Source organism: Fistularia commersonii, chromosome 30 (genome assembly GCF_037954325.1).
Source record: "Fistularia commersonii isolate RoL2024-O1a breed Wild chromosome 30, RoL_Fcom_v1.0, whole genome shotgun sequence".
NCBI lineage: Eukaryota > Metazoa > Chordata > Actinopteri > Syngnathiformes > Fistulariidae > Fistularia > Fistularia commersonii.
In genome coordinates, this window is record NC_141313.1 from 208,811 (window position 1) to 229,585 (window position 20,775).

Genomic DNA, 20,775 nt, shown 5'->3' on the forward strand with positions numbered 1-20,775 from the left:
CACAGGAAGAGGCGGAGTCAGAATCACAGCCGCACCCACCAAACCTCAAGCCCCGCCTCCTCCACCTAAACCTGCAAGAACCTGAAGTGACCACCCGATGCAGCTCCCTGTCGGAGGAGCATCATCTAACCAGGGCGCGAAACCAGGAGACCCAACAGGTTTGAGACGCAGCCAATCACAGCCGACATAGGGGTCGGGGGCGGGTCTTAATCCGGACGGTCGGCTGTCAATCATCCAAGTATCCACGCCAACGGATAATTTAGAGTCTCAGATGAACGTGCCGGCCGTGGTTGGACTGAAGATGGAGACCGGGGAGGAGAACATGGAGAACCTGCAGGATTGTCCGACCTTCTCACTCTGTCCCTGTTTTGTCGTTGCCGTCACTTCCTAAAATAAACCTGACTCTGAGTTCTGAAGGAACAAACATTTTCAAAAGTTAGTTAATAATGCATTTATCATTTAATCAAACCTAATTATTAATCCCGCGATCTGAGGAGGCTCCCATGAACTCAGCAGAACCCGAGGGACCCGATCCATCCGCGGCCTTGAAAACCGGTCCCAACTCTGCTTCAGGTCGCCGAGCCACTGCAAAATGACCGAGTCCCCGGAAACGACAGCGGGCCGACATCGGGGCAGAGATCCTCGCCCGGCGGACGCCAGGACCCGCTCAGGAACGCACTGGGGAGGCGTTACGTCGCCCTGCTAAGAGCATCTGGAGAAACCGTGTTCAGACTAAATGATGCATTTGACCAGATGATGAAGAGGATCGGGGAGCCCCCCAGCCCCCCCCCCTTAACGGCTGACATAGAAAACGGGCCAGAGCTGTAACGGAGCCTATAAATAGCAGCGCTGTCGTCGTCCTCCCCCTCCCTCCTCCTCCTGACATGCGCCGTGCAGCACCAGAGACGTGGCAGCAGATCAGCCTTTCCTCTCAATGAGCCTCCATCCAGGAGATGAATGGCGTCTGCATGCAGAGGAGCTGAGCGCCATCTTAGCCCGGGGTTTGCAGACCCGACACCTCATCGATTGGAGGTTAAAAATATGAGATGGCAAAACACACACACACACACACACACACACACACACACACACACACACGCACACACACACGCACACACACACAGGCAGCAGAGACTGCTAGATCTCTGATTCCAGACTCTGGCGGGCGTGAGGCACTGGCGAGGAGTGGTTCCTGGACAGGAAATGAAAAACAAAAACGTGGCCACCACCCCGTGTGGACAGATGATTCACTGGCAGGATAAAGTTTCCATCTAGAGATCTATTCCTGATCGACGCTGTAAAGGCTGCGTGGAGGATGTGGAGGGGTCGGGGGCGGAGCCTGTCCCAGCTGACAGCGGCGAGGGGCGGGGCTTAACCCGGATCGGGCAGCTGTCAATCACAGGGGCACATGGTGAGATGTGCCGCCATTCGCCCTCTCGCTCTCACCGACAGACACTTCGGTCTTCAGCCAGTGACAGCGGGAGGAAGACCGAGAAGATGGCGAGAACCCAGGCGGGAGAAGACGGAGAGATGCTGAAGCGACCGGATGATCCGACGTGGATCGGCTTCATGCTACCAGCTAGCTGAAAGCTAACTAGTTCACCTCCCGGGGTAGCTGCATTAGCACGTCGTCCCGGGACACCGAGCGTCCAATGACGAGGAGCCTCCGCACGACCCGGCAAATCAACCTGAGGAAGGCTAGCGGCGTAGCGTTAGCATCCACGCGTGTGACGGCTCCTCCTCAATAGCGTGGACGTTCACGGCTTCCTGTGCGGTCACTGCGGGGTCAGCGCCGCCCAGGTTCCCTCCACGGCTCGGTCAGGCTCTCAGCGGTCGCGCTGACTTTGAAAATTTGACTTGATACATGTAAAAAAAAAACTAAAAAACATTTGTTAACCGTACATATCAGATTCCTCTGACATTTGTCCGAACATTGTCTGGCATTTGCTTTGAAAAAAACCCGGCGTGGTTTTGAAGGCTCAGGCTTTGCTTGCATTTCAAGCTCAAACCGGTTTTCTCACGTGAAGCTTCGCGCCCAGCTCATGTATGTGTGTCAGTATGTCAGCAGGTTGCAAAGCCAATCTGTGTCACTCAGCTCAGGAGCTTCTCAAGAGTTCAAGTCGATCCAAGAATGAAGTTCTGTTTGAGCTCCCACATTGATCGATCCCATCTTTTAATATCAATTCTGTACCAGTCCTTTTCCCTCCCCGATCTGGGCTCTATCTTCTATCTTCTATCTTCTATCTCTTCTTCCACCGTCCAAAACAGCTTCGACGAGTCCAAACCGTCCGTGGGTGTGAATGTCGGATATCTGTGATTGACGGCTGACTTTTCCGGTTAAGCCCCGCCTCTCACACCAGCGTCAGCCGGGTTAGCTCCGCCCCCCCGCCGACCGGGAGAAGCTTTATGGAAAATGAATCTATGAATAAACGAACCAATGAGTAACGTTAATCTCAAACGCAGAGCCTTTCGGCATCCGTGTACTTTCACTCTGAAAACACATTCAGAAAATAATACTTTTCAGATTGAAATAAAACAAGTTTCTCCTCCTCAGTTCCATCTTCTCTGCCTCCTCACCGACTCACAAATGGGTCAGTAAGAATACAGGGAAATGACCCACTTTACTGCAGCAACCACACACACACACACACACACACACACACACACACACACACACACACACACACACAGCTAAATATAACCACCATTAACGCTGGCTCAACACAGCGAGCTGCAAAAACATACTTCAGAGTCAGACGATGACAATAGTCTTAATTTAGATCTGCATTACCTTCTGTCAATATTTGATGCGGGACAGGAATGCGTGCGAAGGTTTCAGATTCGCCGCAGAAGCGCTGAGTCGCCCCAGAACTGCTGGGTATGTTCTGGTGTCATCTGACATCCATCTCCTGCGGCCGCAGAGGGCCTGTCCTCCAGGCTCCTCCAGGGACTGAGGTGGTTACCTTCAGCATGAAGCGGGTCTTCACCTCAGATGATGGACGGCGGAGTGACGTGAACATGCGTGGCCACCGGGGGGCCGAGCAGGTCAAGGCCTGATAGCGCGGATGCTAACAGAGGAGGTCTCGCCGCGAGACGCTCTCCCTCTGCGGCGCCGCTTCTGGAGAGGCGGCGTCAAAGATGGCCGCCTGTTCGGCCCGCGGGATGCGGTTACGCAACTCCTGTGACACCATCTTCCATCATCTTAATCCCATTTCTGCCAAGCGAGGCGACGCTCCTTCGCCGAGGGACGCCATCCAGCTCGAAGGAAGATGATGTCCTGCCCGGGCGACAGACCGGAGCTGAATCTGAGGCGACTGTCCTGTCGGGCGGCCGGGCCGCGGGGGTAAATACCCCCGACGGGACGGGACGTCAGAACGGTGCCACCGAAGGCAACGTGGCCTCGCGAGCAGCCCGGAAATAAATCAGATCACTAATGTACGACTGAAACAACCTTAATGTGGCACCTTCACTTCCACACGCGCCAAAGCTGCCGCTAGAACGTCTTGTGTTCTGACCGGATACGAGAAGAAAACACCAACTGGATGAAAGTTAAAGTCTCCTGAGACTTCCTGCTGTCCTTTGACCCCCAGGCTTCTGTGGCCACCAAACAAGGAACTCTGCCGGGATTGGTGTAGCCGGCCAACGCGTCCTGCGAGCGGGAGGCAGCCGAGGCAGCGGGACGAGGACCGCCGACGCCCGCGCAGCGCAAACCTCGCCTCGGTTTTGTTTTTCGCCCTCGGCCGAGGCGTACATGCGACGCTGGAGAGCGGCAGCTCAGGTGGAGAACGGAGACGACCCTCCAGGTTTCTACGCAGGAAACGGGAAGTCGAAGCCGAGAAACAATCAGGCGTCGCGAGAACGCGCGTGAGCAGCGCAAAGCTAACCGTTCACCTCAAAAAGGATTCGGCCGCTGAACCGTCCGGCAGACAGAGGGCGCCGTCGGCTTGGCAACGGACGGCCTCCTGTCACTCCGAAACGCTCCTCAATCGACAGAGAAGATATCTGGATCTGGAAAAGTCTGAACAAACAGGTTCTAAGGAGGTCGGGGTTTCACCTCGAGCGGCGTTCACTTCGTCACGGTGGATTCCTCAAAGCGTCGCCACGCCGCCGCTCCTGAACAAACGCCACGTGATGATTCGCCCCGGAGGTATTTCTTAGCGAGTCGCGGCTGACCGACTTTCGCTCTGTGATTTCAAGCCTTAACCGGTTTGTCCGACCCGTCGTTCGGCAAAGGACGCGCACGCAATCGAGTCGGTTCCTTCGGTGCCCGAGAGGAGCCGGCGAGCCAGGAGGACGCCGCGCACGGCCTTCCACATCCTCACCTCCAGAGTCACCTTTCGCTTGACCTTCTTCCAACACCGGCTTCTAAAGGAGCTCTGGAGGCAGAGAGCATCTCCTCTGCTGGCGACCGGCAGCTAAACACAAACTAACACACACACAAACAAACACACACAAACACACACACACACACACACACACACAAACACACACAAACACACACAAACAAACATGCACGGCAGATTCTGTTTCCGACAGCCGGCGCCCACAGCTCCTGCTCAGGCCGTCAGCCCGCCGGTTGACCCGGACACCCCTGCAGACCACGCCGTGCGGCTGGCGTGCGGCAGGAGGCCTCAGGCCAACCCGCTCCGGGTCCCGAACCGCTCCGGCTCTCGAACCGCTCCGGGTCCTGAACCGTCCGCATGTCAGTTTGACCAGGAGCCTGATGAGTGCCTCCTCCATGCACCGGGACGGGGACTCGGACCCGGGCCGCACGGCCTCATTCCAGACATGACTGAGGAGCCCGTGCGGGAAGGAGGCACCCGGAACACGCCCGCTCGCGGCACGCCACGCACGCACCACACGCACGTAGGTCTCTTGGGATCCCGGATCAGCAGGCGGCCGGCATCGCGACCCCTCGCACCCCCACGCGCGCCCCTTGACCGGTGCATCGCCGCCTGGGGGAGCGGGCGTGCGTGCACACACACGCACGCACGCACGCACGCACGCACGGCGCCCCGCACCGCACCGCACCGCATTCACACGCGCTGTCCGAAAGCCCCGACCGTGCACGCGCGCGTGACACGGACCTGTGGCGGACTCGCTTCCGGGCTCGCGACGCGACCGAGGGAAAGAAGGAGACACGCGGGCTCTCTTACCGTCCACGGCCATCGCGCGGCTCCTCAACACGGAAGCATCACCGGCGGAGCTCGCGTCCTCTCCTCTCACCTGCCGCGGCGTGACGCGCACGGCCGCCGCAGAGCATCCTGGGAGATGAGGTCCTCGCGGACGCAGAGCGCGCGTCCGCCGCGCGGACGGACGGACGGACGGACGGCGGCTGCCTCGCGGGCCGCCCGGTCCTGTCGCGCGCCGAGACGAACTGTCGCGGAAAAAGCAGCGGAGTCAAGAAGAACTCGCTTCAGAGACGGTTTTACATCAACAGCGACCGCCGAGGGCAAAGCCGTGCGTGTGTGTGTGTGTGTGTGTGTGTGTGTGTGTCTCACGGTGCATCCAACACAACATTGGCTTGTTCCTCAGCACCTCCTCCAGCTCTGTCACTGTGTTCATATCGGAGCGAGTTGATGTCCTTCGTGTTTTCTGCAAGTTGTTTTTTGTTTGTTTTAACCTGGAATCGAGCAGAACCAGCGAGTCGTATCACCGGCCGTGTGGCCCTGCTGTGGCCCTGCTGTGGCCCCTGTGGCCCTGCTGTGGCCCCTGTGGCCCCCCTGTGGCCCCGCTGTGGCCCCGCTGTGGCCCCGCTGTGGCCCCCCTGTGGCCCCCCTGTGGCCCCCCTGTCGCCGGGCCGTGGCCAACGATGGCCATTGGTCATCAAACAGGCCTTTTCCCGTCACCCTGGTGTTTCCCTGACGAGGTCTAGTTGTGTGTTTTTCGGTTTTTCGTCTCACCATCTCCTGCCATCTGCCTTTCTATAATACTTACTTATATTCATATCCTTTTTCTTCTTTGTGACACAACGTTTCTGCTGCTGTGACAAAGGAATTTCCCCCTTTGGGGATAAATAAAGTTCACCTTATATGGGGATCAATAAAGTTCATCTTATTCAACAATGGAGTTTCTAAAACAGACCTGCGAGAAGCTCCCGCCGGCCATCGTCGCTCGCCAAGGACCCCGGGTTCGACACACACTATAATATAATGGTGATGATGCAGACCAGCTGCTCTCTGGCCCTTAAACATCATTCTGTGTCTGCGTGCACTTTATCTTCCATTCATTGTTCTGTTTATTGGAACAGTGCATTTACTGCTAGGTTGTATTATTTTGTTATTTTCATGTCATCATGTAAAGCTGACTTGGACTTTGAAACAATATTATTAATAATAATTAATAATTTAACATTTTTAACAATTATTATCAATAATTTATTATTATTAATAATTCTAATATTTCTAATATTTTTTTATTATTAATACTATTATTATTTCAAAGTCCAAACACACTTTGATTAACTGATTGATTGATTGACGGACAGATTAATAGATAGATGACATCACAGCGCAACTGGATCCAACGCTCCTTTTCTTCCAGACAAGTCGCTGGTTAATAACCTTTAACCTTTAACCTCCTTCCCCCTAACGGTCCAGGAGAATTGTCTTCAGGGCCCCACCTGGTTCCATTAACTGTCCTCTGTAACTTTTGGTTGACAATGAAGTCAAGATGTTGGTGGGGAGGCGAGGCTGCGACCTGGAGCCGCCCGCCGGTGGTTTGGAGGAATCCTGCTGGTCCTGCTCCTCACCAGAAGCAACCTGGCCTCCTGGCTCAAAGTCCAGCAGAAGTCGTGGGTCCGGCCCTTCGGCTGCCGACCAGCTTGGGACGGGAGATGTCGGGCGAGTTCCTGCACCTCACGGAGGCGTCCACCGAGTTCCAGAAGATGTCCAATCCTGGAGCGCCCTCTGTTTCCACCTCCTTTAACTTGAATCTCTTGCTCCCTCAACAGTGAAAAACAGGCAGGTCAAACTTTTTGGGCTGCACTGACTCGACTACACGGACTAAAATTTGGCAGACGGGCCGGGTCAGCACAAGATACGATATATATATATATATATATATATATATATATATATATATATATATATATATATATATATATATATATATATGTATATATATAAAAAACACATTTGTTAACAGTACATATCAGATTCGTCTGACCTTTGTCTAATTTCTGCTTTTGAAAAAAAAAAAAAAAAAAAAATATATATATATATATGTATGTCAGACATATTCCGCCCCCTCGCCTCTACAGACTGTATGCTGATGTGAATAGATTATTTCATGCATATGTAAGTCATTTCAGCAGCAGAAGTTGACTTAACTTGAACTTCAGATGAAGATTGGACCCTGTTCAGAAGGACGTGCAGTATCATAGCATCCATAATGTCTAACAAACATCTTCCTGACTGCAGCTCAGTGGTGTTTGCTGCCCTCCGAGCTCCAACTGCACTCTTTAAGTTCTGCAGTCTGATGACTTTTCTCTCAACCAGGTTGAAGGCCTTCTTGGATTCCTGTCTTGTTGGAAAGTCTTCTGTTTATCACCGAGGTGTGATTTGTGGACGGAAGGCATCCGGCTTTTCTTTGGAAGGGCCCGGCGCTCCCGGGGATCCTCCTGTCTCCCGGTTTCAGGTACGGGATGAGGATTCACAGCTCCTGCTGCAAAGCAGCGGCTCCTCCACCTCTGTGTTGTTAAGACACCCAAAATAAAATGTGTTACTCTAATAATGGTCCCAGGCTGCTCGGGGGGGGGGGCTCAGGGGGGCCCGTCGGCCATGAAGGGGGGCTCAACCTATCTGTCAATCCGGAGCGGGGCGGCTCGCTAGCGCAGTGGTTAGCGCTTCGGCCTGACAGCGCGAAGGACCTTCCCATGTGGAGTCTCCATGTTCTCCCCTTGTCTGCATGGGTTTCCTCCCGCACCCCACAAACATGCAGGTTCATTGGAAAAAAAACGGTAAAATTGCCGCGAATGAGTGAGTGAGTGAGTGAACGATTGTTTGTCCGTTCACGCGGGCCTGCCGGCGGCTGGCGACCAGTCCAGGGTGACGTGGAAGAAGATGGTCGGACGGATGCCCCGGGATGCTGCGGCGTCGCACGGTCGCTCAGCCGATGATGTCACATTTTGGCAGCGGGAGCTGCACGGCAGGTTTGGACGCCCCGGCGCTGGAACCTGTGCCGTTTCATGACCTGTAATGCAAACATGTTTAAGGTACAAAGACTTGGAAGCCTGGAGGGAGCTTTTATCATCCATGTGTGATCCATCAAACCCGTCAGGACAGAACTCGGCGCGATCACTTTAGTTCTGCCACGTCCCGTTTGATTCACTGCATCTGATCACTATCTTTTCTTGTGAAACGGCAGCGGGAGATTTTTCTCTCATACATCTATTTGGATTTTTGAATTGAACTATTTGTAAAGGTATTTTCTTTTGATATGACGGTCGGCATCTATGAAATGCCGTGTGGCTCGACATCAAACAGCCGTGACCTACCGGAGAACCGGTTCAGTTTCAGATGCATCGCTGCTTTCACTCAAGCCGGCCATGCAGGTAAGTTTCTGCGTCAGCGGTGTCACATGCAAAACAAAAAACGTTGGATTAATAATTTTGAATAAAATAATCGTGATATGAGACAGCAATGTCACCGCCGGCCGGCGTCCTTGTCTGGCCTGTGGGGTGTTCTTTCAAAAGTGCTTCCGCAGGTGTCGGCAGCGCTTGCGGGTATCAAACGCTAAATCTGTTTTGCAATCCTGCATGGATCTTGGCCTGCAAGTAAAACGCACCTCTACCGGACGTTCAATTTGGCCCCAGATGACTGACGCGAGCATGCGGCTCGGAGGGACGGCCTGTTGTGGTTCTTCTTCTTCTTCTTCTTCTTCTTCTTCTTCTTCTTCTTCTTCTTCTTCTTCTTCTTGAAGGTGTGTTTCGGGCTGACTGCAGCTGACAGATGCACACCGCCAACTACTGTTTGCAGTGATAATTGTTTCCCACCCGTGGTATTTTGAGACCCGCCCAGACCCATGTGAACATGTATGATAATGTTTTTGAAGGGTGTTAAAGTGCCGCAGAGGTCAGCATCCCTGCGACCATAAGCACAGGACAGGCGGAATGTCCTGAATGAATGAATGAATGAATGATCGTGTTTTTTCATCCGTCTGTCGGTCGCCTGCGGCTGCCTGACCCGTCGCAGCAGGATTCCGTGCGGCAGCACCGAGAGTCAAAAGGCTTGACATACAAAGCATTTATTTCATATACATTTCTGGTACAAAAAAGTACAGCCTCAAAAAGTCGGGACTGGAGGAGCAGCGGTCAACATTTCATCCGTATGAAAAGCAAAATGTACAAAGGTCTTTGCGTTCGCCGGGGTGCAAAGGAGGTGAGGTGTAAAATGGGCGAGAACGCAACTAAACTCAATCTGTCGAGTCCACCACGGCCCAGTGGGCCGCGATGGAGGTGATGGCGCCGTGGACGCGGCCGCTGATGGAGCGCAGCTCAGCATTCTTGTTGCTGGGGTACATGGCGTAGGAGTATCCGCTGGGCTGCCCCGCCGCCAGCGTGCGGCCCATGTTGGTGCTGAACACCACCGTCTGGAGGTAGTGGGCGTACTTCCCGCTGATCTGGTTGATGGTCTCGCCTTCGAACAGCTCCATCTCCAAGGACTGACCGGACATGTAACCGGCCACGGGGGACCAGACGGAACCGTAGCGGAACTGGAATCTGAAGAAGGGGAGAAAACCACGGATGAGGACGGAAGGCGTACGGATGTCACCGTGCTTTGCGTCGCGTGGAAACAAACTCGTGCAAAAGGGCTTCGGGATACTTCGTATCGTGGCGAAGGCGTCGAGGACGGACGGGCGCAGGACTCCGGAGTCAGGTGACCTGACCCGCTCTGTCAGCTGTTCGTGATGCTCCGGGGCTCAGGGGCCGAGGAGGACTTTTGGATGACGGGGAAGCGTCATCCCGAGTTCAACGCGGACCAGTTTCTGCGATGGCACTGGTCAGGAGCCAGACCTGACAGACTCAACAAGCTCAGCAGGAGAGCTGGAGCTGGAGTCTGTAGTGCAGGTGTCAGGGAGGAGGATGCTGAGGAAGCTCCTCAGCGTCATGGACAAGGTCCATCACCCCCTGCAGGCCACGCTGACGTCCAGTCAGAGCTCTTTCAGCCGTAGACTGATTCCTCCAAGGAGCTCCACGGGAGGTCCTTCCTACCTGAGGCTATCAGACTTTTTAATTCCTCTCCCTTCAGCAGCAGGGAATCTCAAAATCTAATCTCAATATTTCATTCCATAACAGCTTCATGTACAATATTTTTTCATACTCTTGTGAACGCCCTCCTTATCTTTCACCTGGTACTTAAGACCTTAAGACATTTTGTAGCCTTCTCTTGTTACTTAAGACACTTTATAGTTTATTTGTGTTTCTTAGTCTCCCCTTATCTATTTATTTTTTTTCTTTTACAGTTTATACAATTTTCTACTATTATTTATTATTGTTATGTTTTCGTTTGTACCTCTGGCACAACGATTTCCTTCGGGATAAATAAAGTTGTTCTTATTCTTATTCTTATCTTACCTACGAGAAGAACCACCTAAACGGCGTTGGCTGGATACTCACCCGTAGATGTAGTTGCTCTGGCGCTCCCAGATGCGGATGGCCGTGATGGGACCTTCTCCACTCAGAAGGTAGGCCACGCCGCTCCCTGACCCCACCGGCGAGGAGTAGGAGAACTGCTGGCCGGCGGCTGGAAGGGCGGGGAAGGCAAAATGAGCTCCGACGTCTTTCATTCCGAGGAGTCGTCAGCGTATAAATCGTTATTATATCCAAAAGAAGCTTAAATCTCACCATAAGCCGCCGCTTGGATTGTGAGCAGAGCAAAGATGAAGAAGGAATGCATCCTGCGGGAGAGACGGCAGAGGGTGACCAGGGTGAAGGTTCAGCTGCCGTTGGTCCTGAGAGAAGAAGCCAAAGTCCGATCTCTCACCTGACCGACTGCTTTCTGGATCGACGACCGCTTGACGCCTCCTGTGAAGGACGGAGCCTGAGGATGACAGAAGATGTCTGACGGAGGATCTAGAAGGGCGGCCGGTCGCACTCTCAGAAGACGAGTAGGATGCTGCTGGTGCAGGAGCGAGAGCACCCTGGCCTTTATTTATACCGAGCGGCGCATTCCTTGCCATTGTTACCTCTTGATTTCCAGCAAAGGGAGGCAGAACCTGATCGTAAGAGGCAACAACAAGGAAATTGCGTGCGGAATTTTGTCCTTCTGTTATAGGAAACAAACAAAAGCAAAAAAAAAAAAACAGACAGACTGCAAATTCTAAGAAGTTGATATTCTTTGGGGGAAATGATGCTTGGTATTTAAGGAATGCCCACGGAAGCTGAAGAGGCGAACGGGTGATTCATTAATTCATTTATTCATTACACGTGAGGAAAAACAAAACGGTGGCCCAGATTTGGCGACAGACCATAAAAACAGAGAGATTTCCACGAACAGTGTGACGTTCGCCCGCCGCTGAGCTGCAACGCCAGGTACTGTCCAGAACACCCGGATGCTTTGCTAAAGGGCCCCTGGCACACAGACAGCAGGGCCTCGAACCACCAACCTTCTGACCGGGGCGACCCCTCCACCGACTTGGAAAAATAAAAAGGAAAAACAAAAGGAAAATACGCAAAATAACCTTTATTTTATTTTATTTTATTTTATTTTATTTTATTTTATCTTATTTTATTTTATTTTATTTTATTTACCTGTTTGTTTATTTTCTTATTTCTTCATTTATTTTTTTTTATTTTATTAATCTCCATTCATCCATTCATTATCTATGGTTTACGCTGCACTAGATGCTGGCTTCTCTCAATCGCCGGTCCATCCCAGGGTTACATACAGACACAAAAAAGACCTTTCACTCTCTCATTTCCAAATTTTCCAGTGAACCTGCTGTACGTGTTTGGACTGTGGGAGGAATCCAGAGAACTCCGAGGAACCCTGAGGAACCCCACGCAGATATTGGAGAACTTGGAGGCTCCGAGTGGCCGGCCTTGCATTTCACACCAAGGCCTTCAGTGGTGCTCCGAATCAATCCACCCCCCAATGATTACTTTATGGCTACAAAAAAAACATCTTGTTATGCAGAAATGCAGTATAAAGAGAGTTGCATCGGGGACAGATAAGTCGTGTGGCCACAATAAATGCCCGTCTGGCAAACAGCTGCGACGCATAAAAAGCACCAATAATAACCTTATAAACTTGCAGTATTATTTAGGAAAATAGTAGCCTTTTACTCAACAGAAATCCATCCTCCTTTCTTTCCTCAAAAAGAGTTGAATTATTCAGTGGCACAGATTATCCGTGCACTTCGTCTCCAAGCGCTCCCAGCAATAAAATTTGCAGTGCACCTCGGAGCCTGTGAGCCAGGGCTACCGGTCGGAGTTCGTGGCTTGAGAGTGTCAGACAAATCCTTTTCCTGGTCGTGACAGGTTCGCTAGCTTAGGAGTTGCCCAACCTTTTCTTTACTGTGTCCAGCTTTTCTTCAAAACTCCATCTAGAAAATGGCTTTACAATATATATGACAATATATTAGCTCCTAAATCCGTTTCTTCTCCTCCTGCAGCCGTTGTGGGTTGACAAAACCGATAAACAAACACAACTATATTTACACTCGCTAGTATACTAGTCCACTCTCTGACCATCCAATCAGAGGGTGTGAATACGCTGACGTCGCTGTAGCCTGCTAGAAGGCTTTGGATGTCGGCGACTCAAAATCCGATTGGTCGAAGCAACAGCGTCATCAACCCTTGTTTTTTTGCGTAATGGGCTTGCAGAACTGATTGTGCAGGCCCGCCCAGGTAGATTTCTTTGACTTTGACCCTGCTCGGGAACATATGATGGCTGAAATGTGATTGATTAAATGCTTTAAAATGAAAATGCATGTCTGGAGGCGGCACAACCAGGAGAAAAGCTATGAAAGGAAGTGAACAGACTATTAAGGATTATTTAATAAGTATTTATGGACAAAATATAATTAACATCTGTGATTCAGATATTTTTTTAGGCCAGCAGAGAAGGCCTTGCAGGCCCTGATGGCCCGACACTGGGGACTCCACACAGGAAGTCCCCTGGTGGGAATCCAACCAGAGCACGGGAGGCAAAAGCGCCAACCACTGCGGCCCCCTTTATTTTATTTTATTTTATTTTATTTTATTTTATTTTATTTTATTTTATTTTATTTTATTTTATTTTATTTTATTGTTTATACATAAGAAAGTACTTACAGTCCGCAATTGATGTTCAAGTGGGCCATCTATCATGCCATCGATGGTGCCAAGTTAAAGCATTTTGGCCCAACTTGTAAATAACTTTGTAATTTTTTGAAGTTGGTGTCTGGTGCTGAAATATGTTGAATAGGATGTGATTCTACCAAATATATATCAAAATCACAAAAGTCCAGCCAGGAGATCAAAAGATATAACCGTGGGGGACCACTTGTGTTTATCTGATCAAGTTGAAACGTTTTAGCACAAATCGTAAATAATATTGGAATTGGTTTAAGACCAGTGTTTGCTGCTGAAATATGTTGACTAGGATGTGATTCTACACAACGTATCTCAAGATCACCGAAATCCAGCAGCAGGTTTAAAAGCTATAGCCAAGGCGGGCTTCTGTACGTATGATACGATCGGTGTCTGGAGAACGTAGAAGAACATCTCGTTTGGTTCCGCATCTCGATGCGGAACCAAACCCCATGACCGAGCCCCGCCCCGATATACATCTGAGAAGTCTCCACATTGCGGGATGCCGTCCTCTGCGATGCCGTACGTTGTTGTCGTCGCTGATATTCAAATCTAAAATTGTCAATCCGGTACAGAGAAATGTCCCAATGGGCGGCGCTGAGATTGAGGATTAAAAGTATGCGATGCAAACCGTGGCCAAGTCGTTCAAACAAGCGAATGTTATGAGTTGGGTGCGAATGACTCGCCCGACCCGTTTGCAGCAGACACTCAAGACACACTTGTTTAATTACACATTTTATTGTCAAAGCGCTTTGACAACACTGAATGCCATTAGCATGAGGCAGCTCCTCACGGGATGGGCAGAACTCTGCACGAGAGGCTGAGGTATGCAGGTGGAGAGAAGACGAAGGTCACACGAGGTTATTGTCCCACATCGTAAATTATAGGCCGAGCTGCGAGGCGCACCTTCCGCATGGCTCCATGTTTAGATTGAGTTCATTTGGTTACAAAGAGGTCCTTGAAGGTCCTCAGCGGCTGGGCTCGGGTTTCTCGGTGGCCCACCAAGCTTTCAAGGAGGTGATGGGTCCCGATGCTCTGAACCTGGCCATCCGCAGCTCGCCGTCTTTGTGAGCGGAGTAAATGTTGAAGGACTTCCCCCGCGGACGCCCGACCTGCAGGACTCGCCCGCGGTTGGTGACGACCACCAGGGACTCCAGGTAGCGCATGGTCTTCCCCGAAATCTGAACGATGCACTCGCCGTCGCGCATCACCATCTCCTGCATCTCGAATCTTCGTCGGCCCGCCACCGCCGACCAGGCGTCGCCGTATCGAAACTGCAACCTGTTGAAGATCAGAAGGGAGTTGAGGGGACGCTAGACGGATGTGAACTTGGCAGAAGGTTGAAGTAAAGCCATAAGATATTCACCCGTGGATGTAGCGGCTCCCCCACACCCGCACGGCCGTGATCTTGCCCTCCCCGGAGAGGGTGTAGCGCTTCCCTCTTGCCCTCCCGATGAGTCGGGACGATGACCGGTTCTCGTATTCTATCCCTGGAATAAACAAAGATCGGGCGAGTTGTTTTTTTGTGTCGCTTTTTCTAACTGACCTGAATTTGCGGCTCGTCGTTGCAGCTCGTCGGGCCGATGAGACGGAAGCGTCGGAGGAGCCGCTCACCTTCGGCCGAAGCCACCATCACCAGGGCGGCGAAAGACACGGCCAAAATGTGCATCCTGGCCGAAAGGGAGGCCTCTGCGTGGTCGGTGCCGACGCGTCCTTCCAGAGCTGGGGTCTCGTCCGGTGTTCCCTCCCCGCTCAGCGGGTGCAGCATCAAGTCCGATGAAGATCCTCCAGGTCTGCTCCTCGAGGAGGAGGATGGGTTTCAAACGGGCCCGGAGGTCAGGGCGTCCTTCGGTGCTCTGCGAGGCGTGAGCGTTCGTCGGCGACGCTCTAGTTTCTGGTTGTCACTTACCACCCGCACACCCAGAACCAGATTGAAAGTTGCACCTCCTCTTGGCGCACCTGACAGAGGCCGGCTGTCGGGTGTGTCATGTAAACAGACGTCCGCTCTGAGACTCTGCCTGTCTGCGACTTTATCTGATTCAGACTTGTGACAAAATATGAACGATCAAACCAAAAACACGCCTTTAGAATGATGATAACTTCCATCCAGGGTTGCTCCTTGCACACACACTCCTCCCCAGCTGGATGCCAGCTCGTTCTGCTTCGGTAGAAAGGCTGATCCTCTTCTCCTCTGGGCTGCTCTAGGCTTCATCAGCACTCAGGTGCCTCCGTCCATCCGTCTCCTGAGGTACCATCCACCTCCAGATCCTCCTTTGCTGCCTCCACATGTTGGCCTGGCACATTTGCAAGGGCGGTCCGATTTCCCCCGACGCTTAATGTGGTGTCTCTATATGTTCCTAAACCTCCTCTCCGGACCCCCCGCCCGGCCGCTCCAGACACGGCGTCCTTGGACTCAGATGGTCTCCGTCCCTCCTGCGTCCATGTCCAAACCATTTCAGTTTGGCTTTGCAATCAGTGACTGCATATTCCTCGTCAGGTTATCATCTCGATAGTCGTTTGATGTCGCGCCCGTCGGTGCGTTTATGACCGGAATCGGGCTTCCGGATGTGTTTAGCCTTGGATCTCGGCACGAGGGACGCTCACGTCTTGTTCAGTGTATTCATGAACATCTCCCAAGCATCTCAAAAAGTGTTGTCCCTCTGATGGACTCCCTCCTGACCCTCTCCATTCTCCCTGCCTCAAGCAGGGTTCTTGTCTAACGGGCAGAGAGGAAGCCTAAGGCAGGAGTGCGGTACAAAACCTTGTTTTTGATGCTCATAGCATGAATATTGATCAAAACCTTTTCTGTCATTGTTGGATGGCGTAAAGAAAAGAAACAAAAGAAGCAGAGAGAACTTCGCCCTGCTCGCTGCGGCTACATCGGCGTGGATGAGCACGCATACTTTAAATGAGGTCAGGCTTGCCAGCGGTTGTCGCGGCGCTGGCGTGGTTGTAGCCCGACCAGACTTTCTGCTTCGGCGTGCCGCCGGCGCCCGGGCTTCAATTGGCCGGGGCCGTCGATCCTGCCGCCCATCATTTGCAGCTCGCTCTCCTCGTGAGCGGGATCCACGTTCGAAGGAATTTCCCCGCGGGGAGCCGGCACGCAGGCTTCGGCACGCAGGCTTCGTCACGCAGGCTTCGGCACGCAGGCTTCGGCCCCGGCTGGCGGTCGACGCCGGCCACTCGAGGGAGTAACCTGATCCAAGCCGAGCGTGACGAGATTTTGCAGGGATTCCCGGCCAGAGACGCGAAGCACAAACATTTCAAGTAGATAATGTACACAGTTGAATGAAAAAAGATAATAAAGATAGATGATAATAGCATAAAACAGATGAGAGCAGCAGAAAAAAAACAAAATACAGACATAAATGAAGTCAAAAAAGAGGAGGGGATGTTGTGGATGAAGTGCAGACTGAGTGTTCCGGTCCAGAAGGACGTCTGATGGTCTCGGGCTTCGGAGCTCAGAGAGGTTGTCGGCAGAAAACAAAACAAAGCAGTCCGAAACGTTCCTTTCGATGATTCTCATCCATCAGGTTTCAGTTCTCAAATGTAAAATGTCAGAGATGCCCGGACCGGGTTCTGTCCCCGGAGTCCGTGTTCCCGAGCCTGGGGTGCTCGGTAGAACGGGTTCCCTCACAACTCTGGTTGAGGTCTTCTTGTTGTGGCCGCTGGACTGGAAAGTCCAAGTCTAGTTTCCCGTGACGTGGACGACCGACAACCTCCGCAGACTTCCTCACAATGAGAAGCCTTGCGGTTGGATTGCGCGTTCCTCCTTGTGTCGTGGAGCAGGACGCTGGCACTGAGGTGGTCCCGGTAGCCTTCTTAGCTCCTGGCATGGAACTGGTGTGAGGGAAAGGTTGGAAGAAAGGTTGGAGGCACTTTGAAGCTGCAGGTGCTGATGATGAAGGTGTCCTTTGGAGACCATCAAGAAAAGTCAACCCAAACAGGACCTCAGACTCTGAAGAGCTGGCAGGTGTGATGACGGGGTAAATGTTCTCATGCGACCCGGTCCACCACCTGTGGACCAGGTGTACCTCCTGGGGGGGCGACGATGGCAAGAGGCTGAAATTTAGAGGGGAGGGGGGGAAGCCTCTGCACACAAGTCCCAGAAATCATCCAGAATATGCGACGGTAGTGTGCAAGGGCACTGTACTGCCCTCGCCTGACACACACACACACACACACACACACACACACACACACACACACACACACACACACACACCTTTTGCAGCGCTCCAAAACAGGAAGTGGCACTCACTTGTATGCTGAGAATTATATTAATGCGTGACATTCTTCTGAGTCGGTGACTCCAGATCCATCACGTTCGTGGAATCTGAGATTGAGCCTGAGGCTAACAGTAAGCCGGCCTGGTGCCAGTAACCCGCTTTTAGGATACATGTTGTAGATGTTTCCTGGCCCGGAGAGTCAGCTTTCCTTGCCTTGACGTGATTCATGAGGCCCGGGCGTCCTTCCCGAGATGAGGAAACTTTGGTCGTGGTTTCCAAGGCCGTGAGAACGAGAGCAAAGTTTGCTCTGGTTGTGACGTCAGGCTTGGGGCTCAGACCTCTGGGGAGCCGTCGCAGCCCCGGCCGCGAGGAACCCCAGGAATCTGAAGGGCCTCCTTCAGATCCCGTCTGCTCCTTCTGCTCTTCCTCATCCACGAACCGTTTGGCTTTTGTCAGTTTCTCCAGGACGGGGTCTCAACCTCCCTTTGCCCGTGGACCGCTGGAGCGAAGGTCCGGGGGAGGCCGGCCCACGCAAGGAGAGCTCTGATATAACATTCCACTGCTCTCAAATATCTTCATTTTTATTTTTCTACACAGAATAAGATGAGAAAATAAACAAATCAAGCATTAAGAAAAACAATCAATCAATCAATCGGTAATAAATAAGTAAAATAATACTAACAGCAAATAAGAAAGACTTAAGAAGCCACATATAGTTGGTGAGCAGAGAAATCTATTATAATTCAAATTCAAATGTATCGGCGACTTCGGTCGTCTCTCGTCTCCCTGGTATTTTGCATCGTCCTCGGCGTGTCTCCTTGTGTAACCACGTTTCAAATTGTATTCCTTGTGCACCCCAACTTTCTCTGCACCAATAAGACACGTCGGGGTTCCCCAGCGCTCCTCATAGAAATATTGGATTTCCCACTTTTCCTGGAATTCCCTGTGCTCTGTGCTCATCACCAAGCTGCCCCTTCACTGCAGGCTTTGAGAAAGACCTGTTTGTTGCTGTATAATATATCTATAATTCCACCAGGCGTCACTGTCGTGGTGAACTTTCAGTTTCGGCGTTTAGACGACGCAGAGAGAACGTTGTTTCCGCCGGTACCAGCTCGGCTCAGGGTCCGGCTGCCGCCCCCGCATATGACATCGAGCACGACACAGTTAGCGATTGGCTGAAAGTCACATGAAGTGTTTGTGGTGCTCGTTTAACATCCAATCAAATATATAAAAGGTTCAATAACATTTGATAAGTTCGGCTCGTGGCTAGCACGGAGCCACGCTAACACGGACGCACACACATACGACTCGCGTGTGTCTATGTTATAGTGTTAGCTCCATGTTAGCATCCTAGCCCTCATTTTCCCTGTTCTTGAGCCTCTCCTCCCAACTGACCTCAGCCACCTCAAGTTTCCAACATTGGATCTTCTTAAACACACATACGTTGTCCTGAAGGACTTCACAGAATTAACTTAGATCCCTTCATAAGGCAGATCCTTCTCTTTCATCCGCTCGATAAGGACTGGGATCATTCCGTCGGAAAGGGACTTCCGGGTTTTTCGGGGCGCCTGTGTCACACCAGCAGGGTGATGGTCACTCCGTCATCCTGGCCCTGCCACAGCATCTCCCCTTCGAACGCTTCCCGGCCCTCATCAGGATCCCCACCACCTCGTCCGGACTCATCGGTCGAACGATTCCCCGAATGTCACGCGGGTCTTTCCGTCGGGTCCGGGTCGGCCGCGGTCCTGATGACGTAGCACATGTCGGCTAACTCCCGGTGGATGAGGCGCTCCGCCCGTTTGGCGTGCCCTGCGGTCCGGTGCCCTCCTTGGGGCGTCTGTGGCCGTCCCGGCCCCTCCGGAGGCGCAGGGACACGGAGCAGTCGTGGTCGAAATACTCGCCGAAAGGGTTCAGCCTCTGGTTCTGTGGTCCGAGGCCCGGCTCCGTAGGCGCTGTGACTCTTGGAGAGCTTCCATCTTCTGCTCGTTCTCGGCCTCCTCGCTCAACCTCGGAGTCATCAGCGAAAACCAGAGTGGATCGCACAGATTGTGCCGGCAGTGAATCCACTGTGTCCATGTACAGATTCATACGTATCTCAATTTCCCTTCAACATAGGGTTGAAATTGGCGGTGATTTAACCCCCGATATAGGACACAGGGAAAGAGTGGACTGCACTCAAGCTACGGCCGGAGGTCCTCTGATTTTCTACGCTGACTCCGGGTCCACTGAGGGTCTGTCTGTGACATGTGAGCGTCCTTCCTCTCCTCCACTCCAGGGCCTCCGCCTTCTTCCTCTGCACTCGTACGTTCCTCCGCAGGACCTCCTTCTTCTCCAAGCCTCTCCGTGTTCTCCACTGGCCTCAAGGTCTTGCTCAGGGACGACACCATAACGGCGCACTTCCTGCGGCGCGCCGGCAAGCACTTCCTCCTCTGCGGCTCGTCGATCGCCTCGGCCGGCGGAAGGCTGCGATTCTTTGGCCCCTCTGTGTGGATCCCGATGCCGGCACTTTTCTCGTGCGTTCTGCCGGTGACTGTTTTCACCGCCCGCTCTGTCCTGATAGGAGACGGGATGAGCCGGCCGAACCCCGGGCCTCCTGGGACCCGGAAGCAGCCGGAGCTCCTCCTTGTGAGCTGGTAACAGACAGCCTTTTCAGAGGCGCCTCGTCGGTGTCGGGCATCTTCCTCTGGCTTCCCGGGAGCTTTGCCGTGACTTCCCGGGGATCCGGGCGTTCATCGGCTCTACCGCGGGACCTCCCGTCCGGGATGGCGCCCATCCGCCGGCCTCACTGGCCTCTCGTTCTCCTTGACCCACCGCTGCCAGCTGCCGGCCAGGCTGCACAACCGGCCGACGCCGACGGGTTCCCTGATGTTCCTGTTGCGATGGGCCCGCCGGTCCAACATTGTCTGGTGTGTTAATGTGCTAACAAAGGTGCTAACATGTGCGCCCGCTGCCCTTCCCCCCCCCGCCCTCCCAAACACTGTCCCTGACTGTTGCAGCTGCAGCTCTAAAACGAGGAGGGCAAAGTGAACACTCCGATGGAAAATATTCAACCCACCACGAGGGCAACGTGCCGATCATCTTCCCCCGACGGGGCAGTGGGGCAAACCTTCCTGGGGCAAACCTGGGGCACTCGAGGGCAAAGCAAGAGGCATGAAGTGCATGCGGAATCTACTTTGAGCCGGAACCTCTTCATCAACTGGAAAAGCCGCCTGAAATGTTTGCCGGTAAACCTCGGGTGGAGATTCAGTCCGA

At 52.6% G+C, this 20,775-nt stretch overlaps 4 protein-coding genes across 5 annotated transcripts in view; all 4 read right to left on the bottom strand.

Annotated features, from left to right (window-relative positions):
• samd12 (sterile alpha motif domain containing 12) overlaps positions 1-5,443 on the bottom strand; it is a 41,980-nt gene extending 36,537 nt beyond the window's left edge. For both annotated transcript variants that reach the window (XM_086178287.1, XM_086178286.1), the window contains exon 1: positions 5,157-5,443. In XM_086178287.1, coding sequence (XP_086034413.1) covers positions 5,157-5,169 — 13 coding nt within the window. In that variant the 5' untranslated portion in view covers positions 5,170-5,443. The remainder of the gene's footprint in view (positions 1-5,156) is intronic.
• A 3,798-nt stretch (positions 5,444-9,241) lies between these two features.
• Positions 9,242-11,220, bottom strand: LOC147215936 (zymogen granule membrane protein 16-like). The gene is made up of 4 exons (XM_086178288.1): positions 10,986-11,220; positions 10,847-10,899; positions 10,619-10,745; positions 9,242-9,721 (listed from the first exon to the last, which is right to left on the bottom strand). Exons 2-4 carry the CDS (start codon positions 10,896-10,898, stop codon positions 9,415-9,417), a joined length of 486 nt encoding a protein of 161 aa, XP_086034414.1. The 5' UTR covers position 10,899; positions 10,986-11,220; the 3' UTR covers positions 9,242-9,414.
• Positions 11,221-14,096: 2,876 nt separating this feature from the next.
• LOC147215937 (zymogen granule membrane protein 16-like) lies at positions 14,097-15,167 on the bottom strand. Its single transcript, XM_086178225.1, has 3 exons — positions 14,909-15,167; positions 14,661-14,784; positions 14,097-14,575 (listed from the first exon to the last, which is right to left on the bottom strand). The coding sequence occupies exons 1-3, from the start codon at positions 15,060-15,062 to the stop codon at positions 14,263-14,265; spliced, it is 591 nt and encodes a 196-aa protein (XP_086034351.1). The 5' UTR covers positions 15,063-15,167; the 3' UTR covers positions 14,097-14,262.
• A 3,929-nt stretch (positions 15,168-19,096) lies between these two features.
• abrab (actin binding Rho activating protein b) lies at positions 19,097-20,423 on the bottom strand. Its single transcript, XM_086177579.1, is given in 7 exon segments — positions 19,097-19,161; positions 19,164-19,199; positions 19,202-19,249; positions 19,252-19,341; positions 19,344-19,589; positions 19,733-20,252; positions 20,310-20,423. Coding segments are annotated over 7 exon segments (1,119 nt in total).
• Between the last annotated feature and the right edge of the window lie 352 nt (positions 20,424-20,775).

Bases quoted from the DNA above. Each gene is read 5' to 3' on its own strand.
- LOC147215937 (XM_086178225.1), bottom strand. From the start codon at position 15,062: ATGCTGCACCCGCTGAGCGGGGAGGGAACACCGGACGAGACCCCAGCT. The intron at 14,785-14,908 runs GTGAGCGGCTCC...TGTTTATTCCAG, and splicing joins GATGGTGGCTTCGGCCGAAG to GGATAGAATACGAGAACCGG. The intron at 14,576-14,660 runs GTGAATATCTTA...GATCTTCAACAG, and splicing joins GGGAGCCGCTACATCCACGG to GTTGCAGTTTCGATACGGCG.
- LOC147215936 (XM_086178288.1), bottom strand. From the start codon at position 10,898: ATGCATTCCTTCTTCATCTTTGCTCTGCTCACAATCCAAGCGGCGGCT. The intron at 10,746-10,846 runs GTGAGATTTAAG...CCGCCCTTCCAG, and splicing joins AATCCAAGCGGCGGCTTATG to CCGCCGGCCAGCAGTTCTCC. The intron at 9,722-10,618 runs GTGAGTATCCAG...CCCCTTCTTCAG, and splicing joins CAGAGCAACTACATCTACGG to ATTCCAGTTCCGCTACGGTT.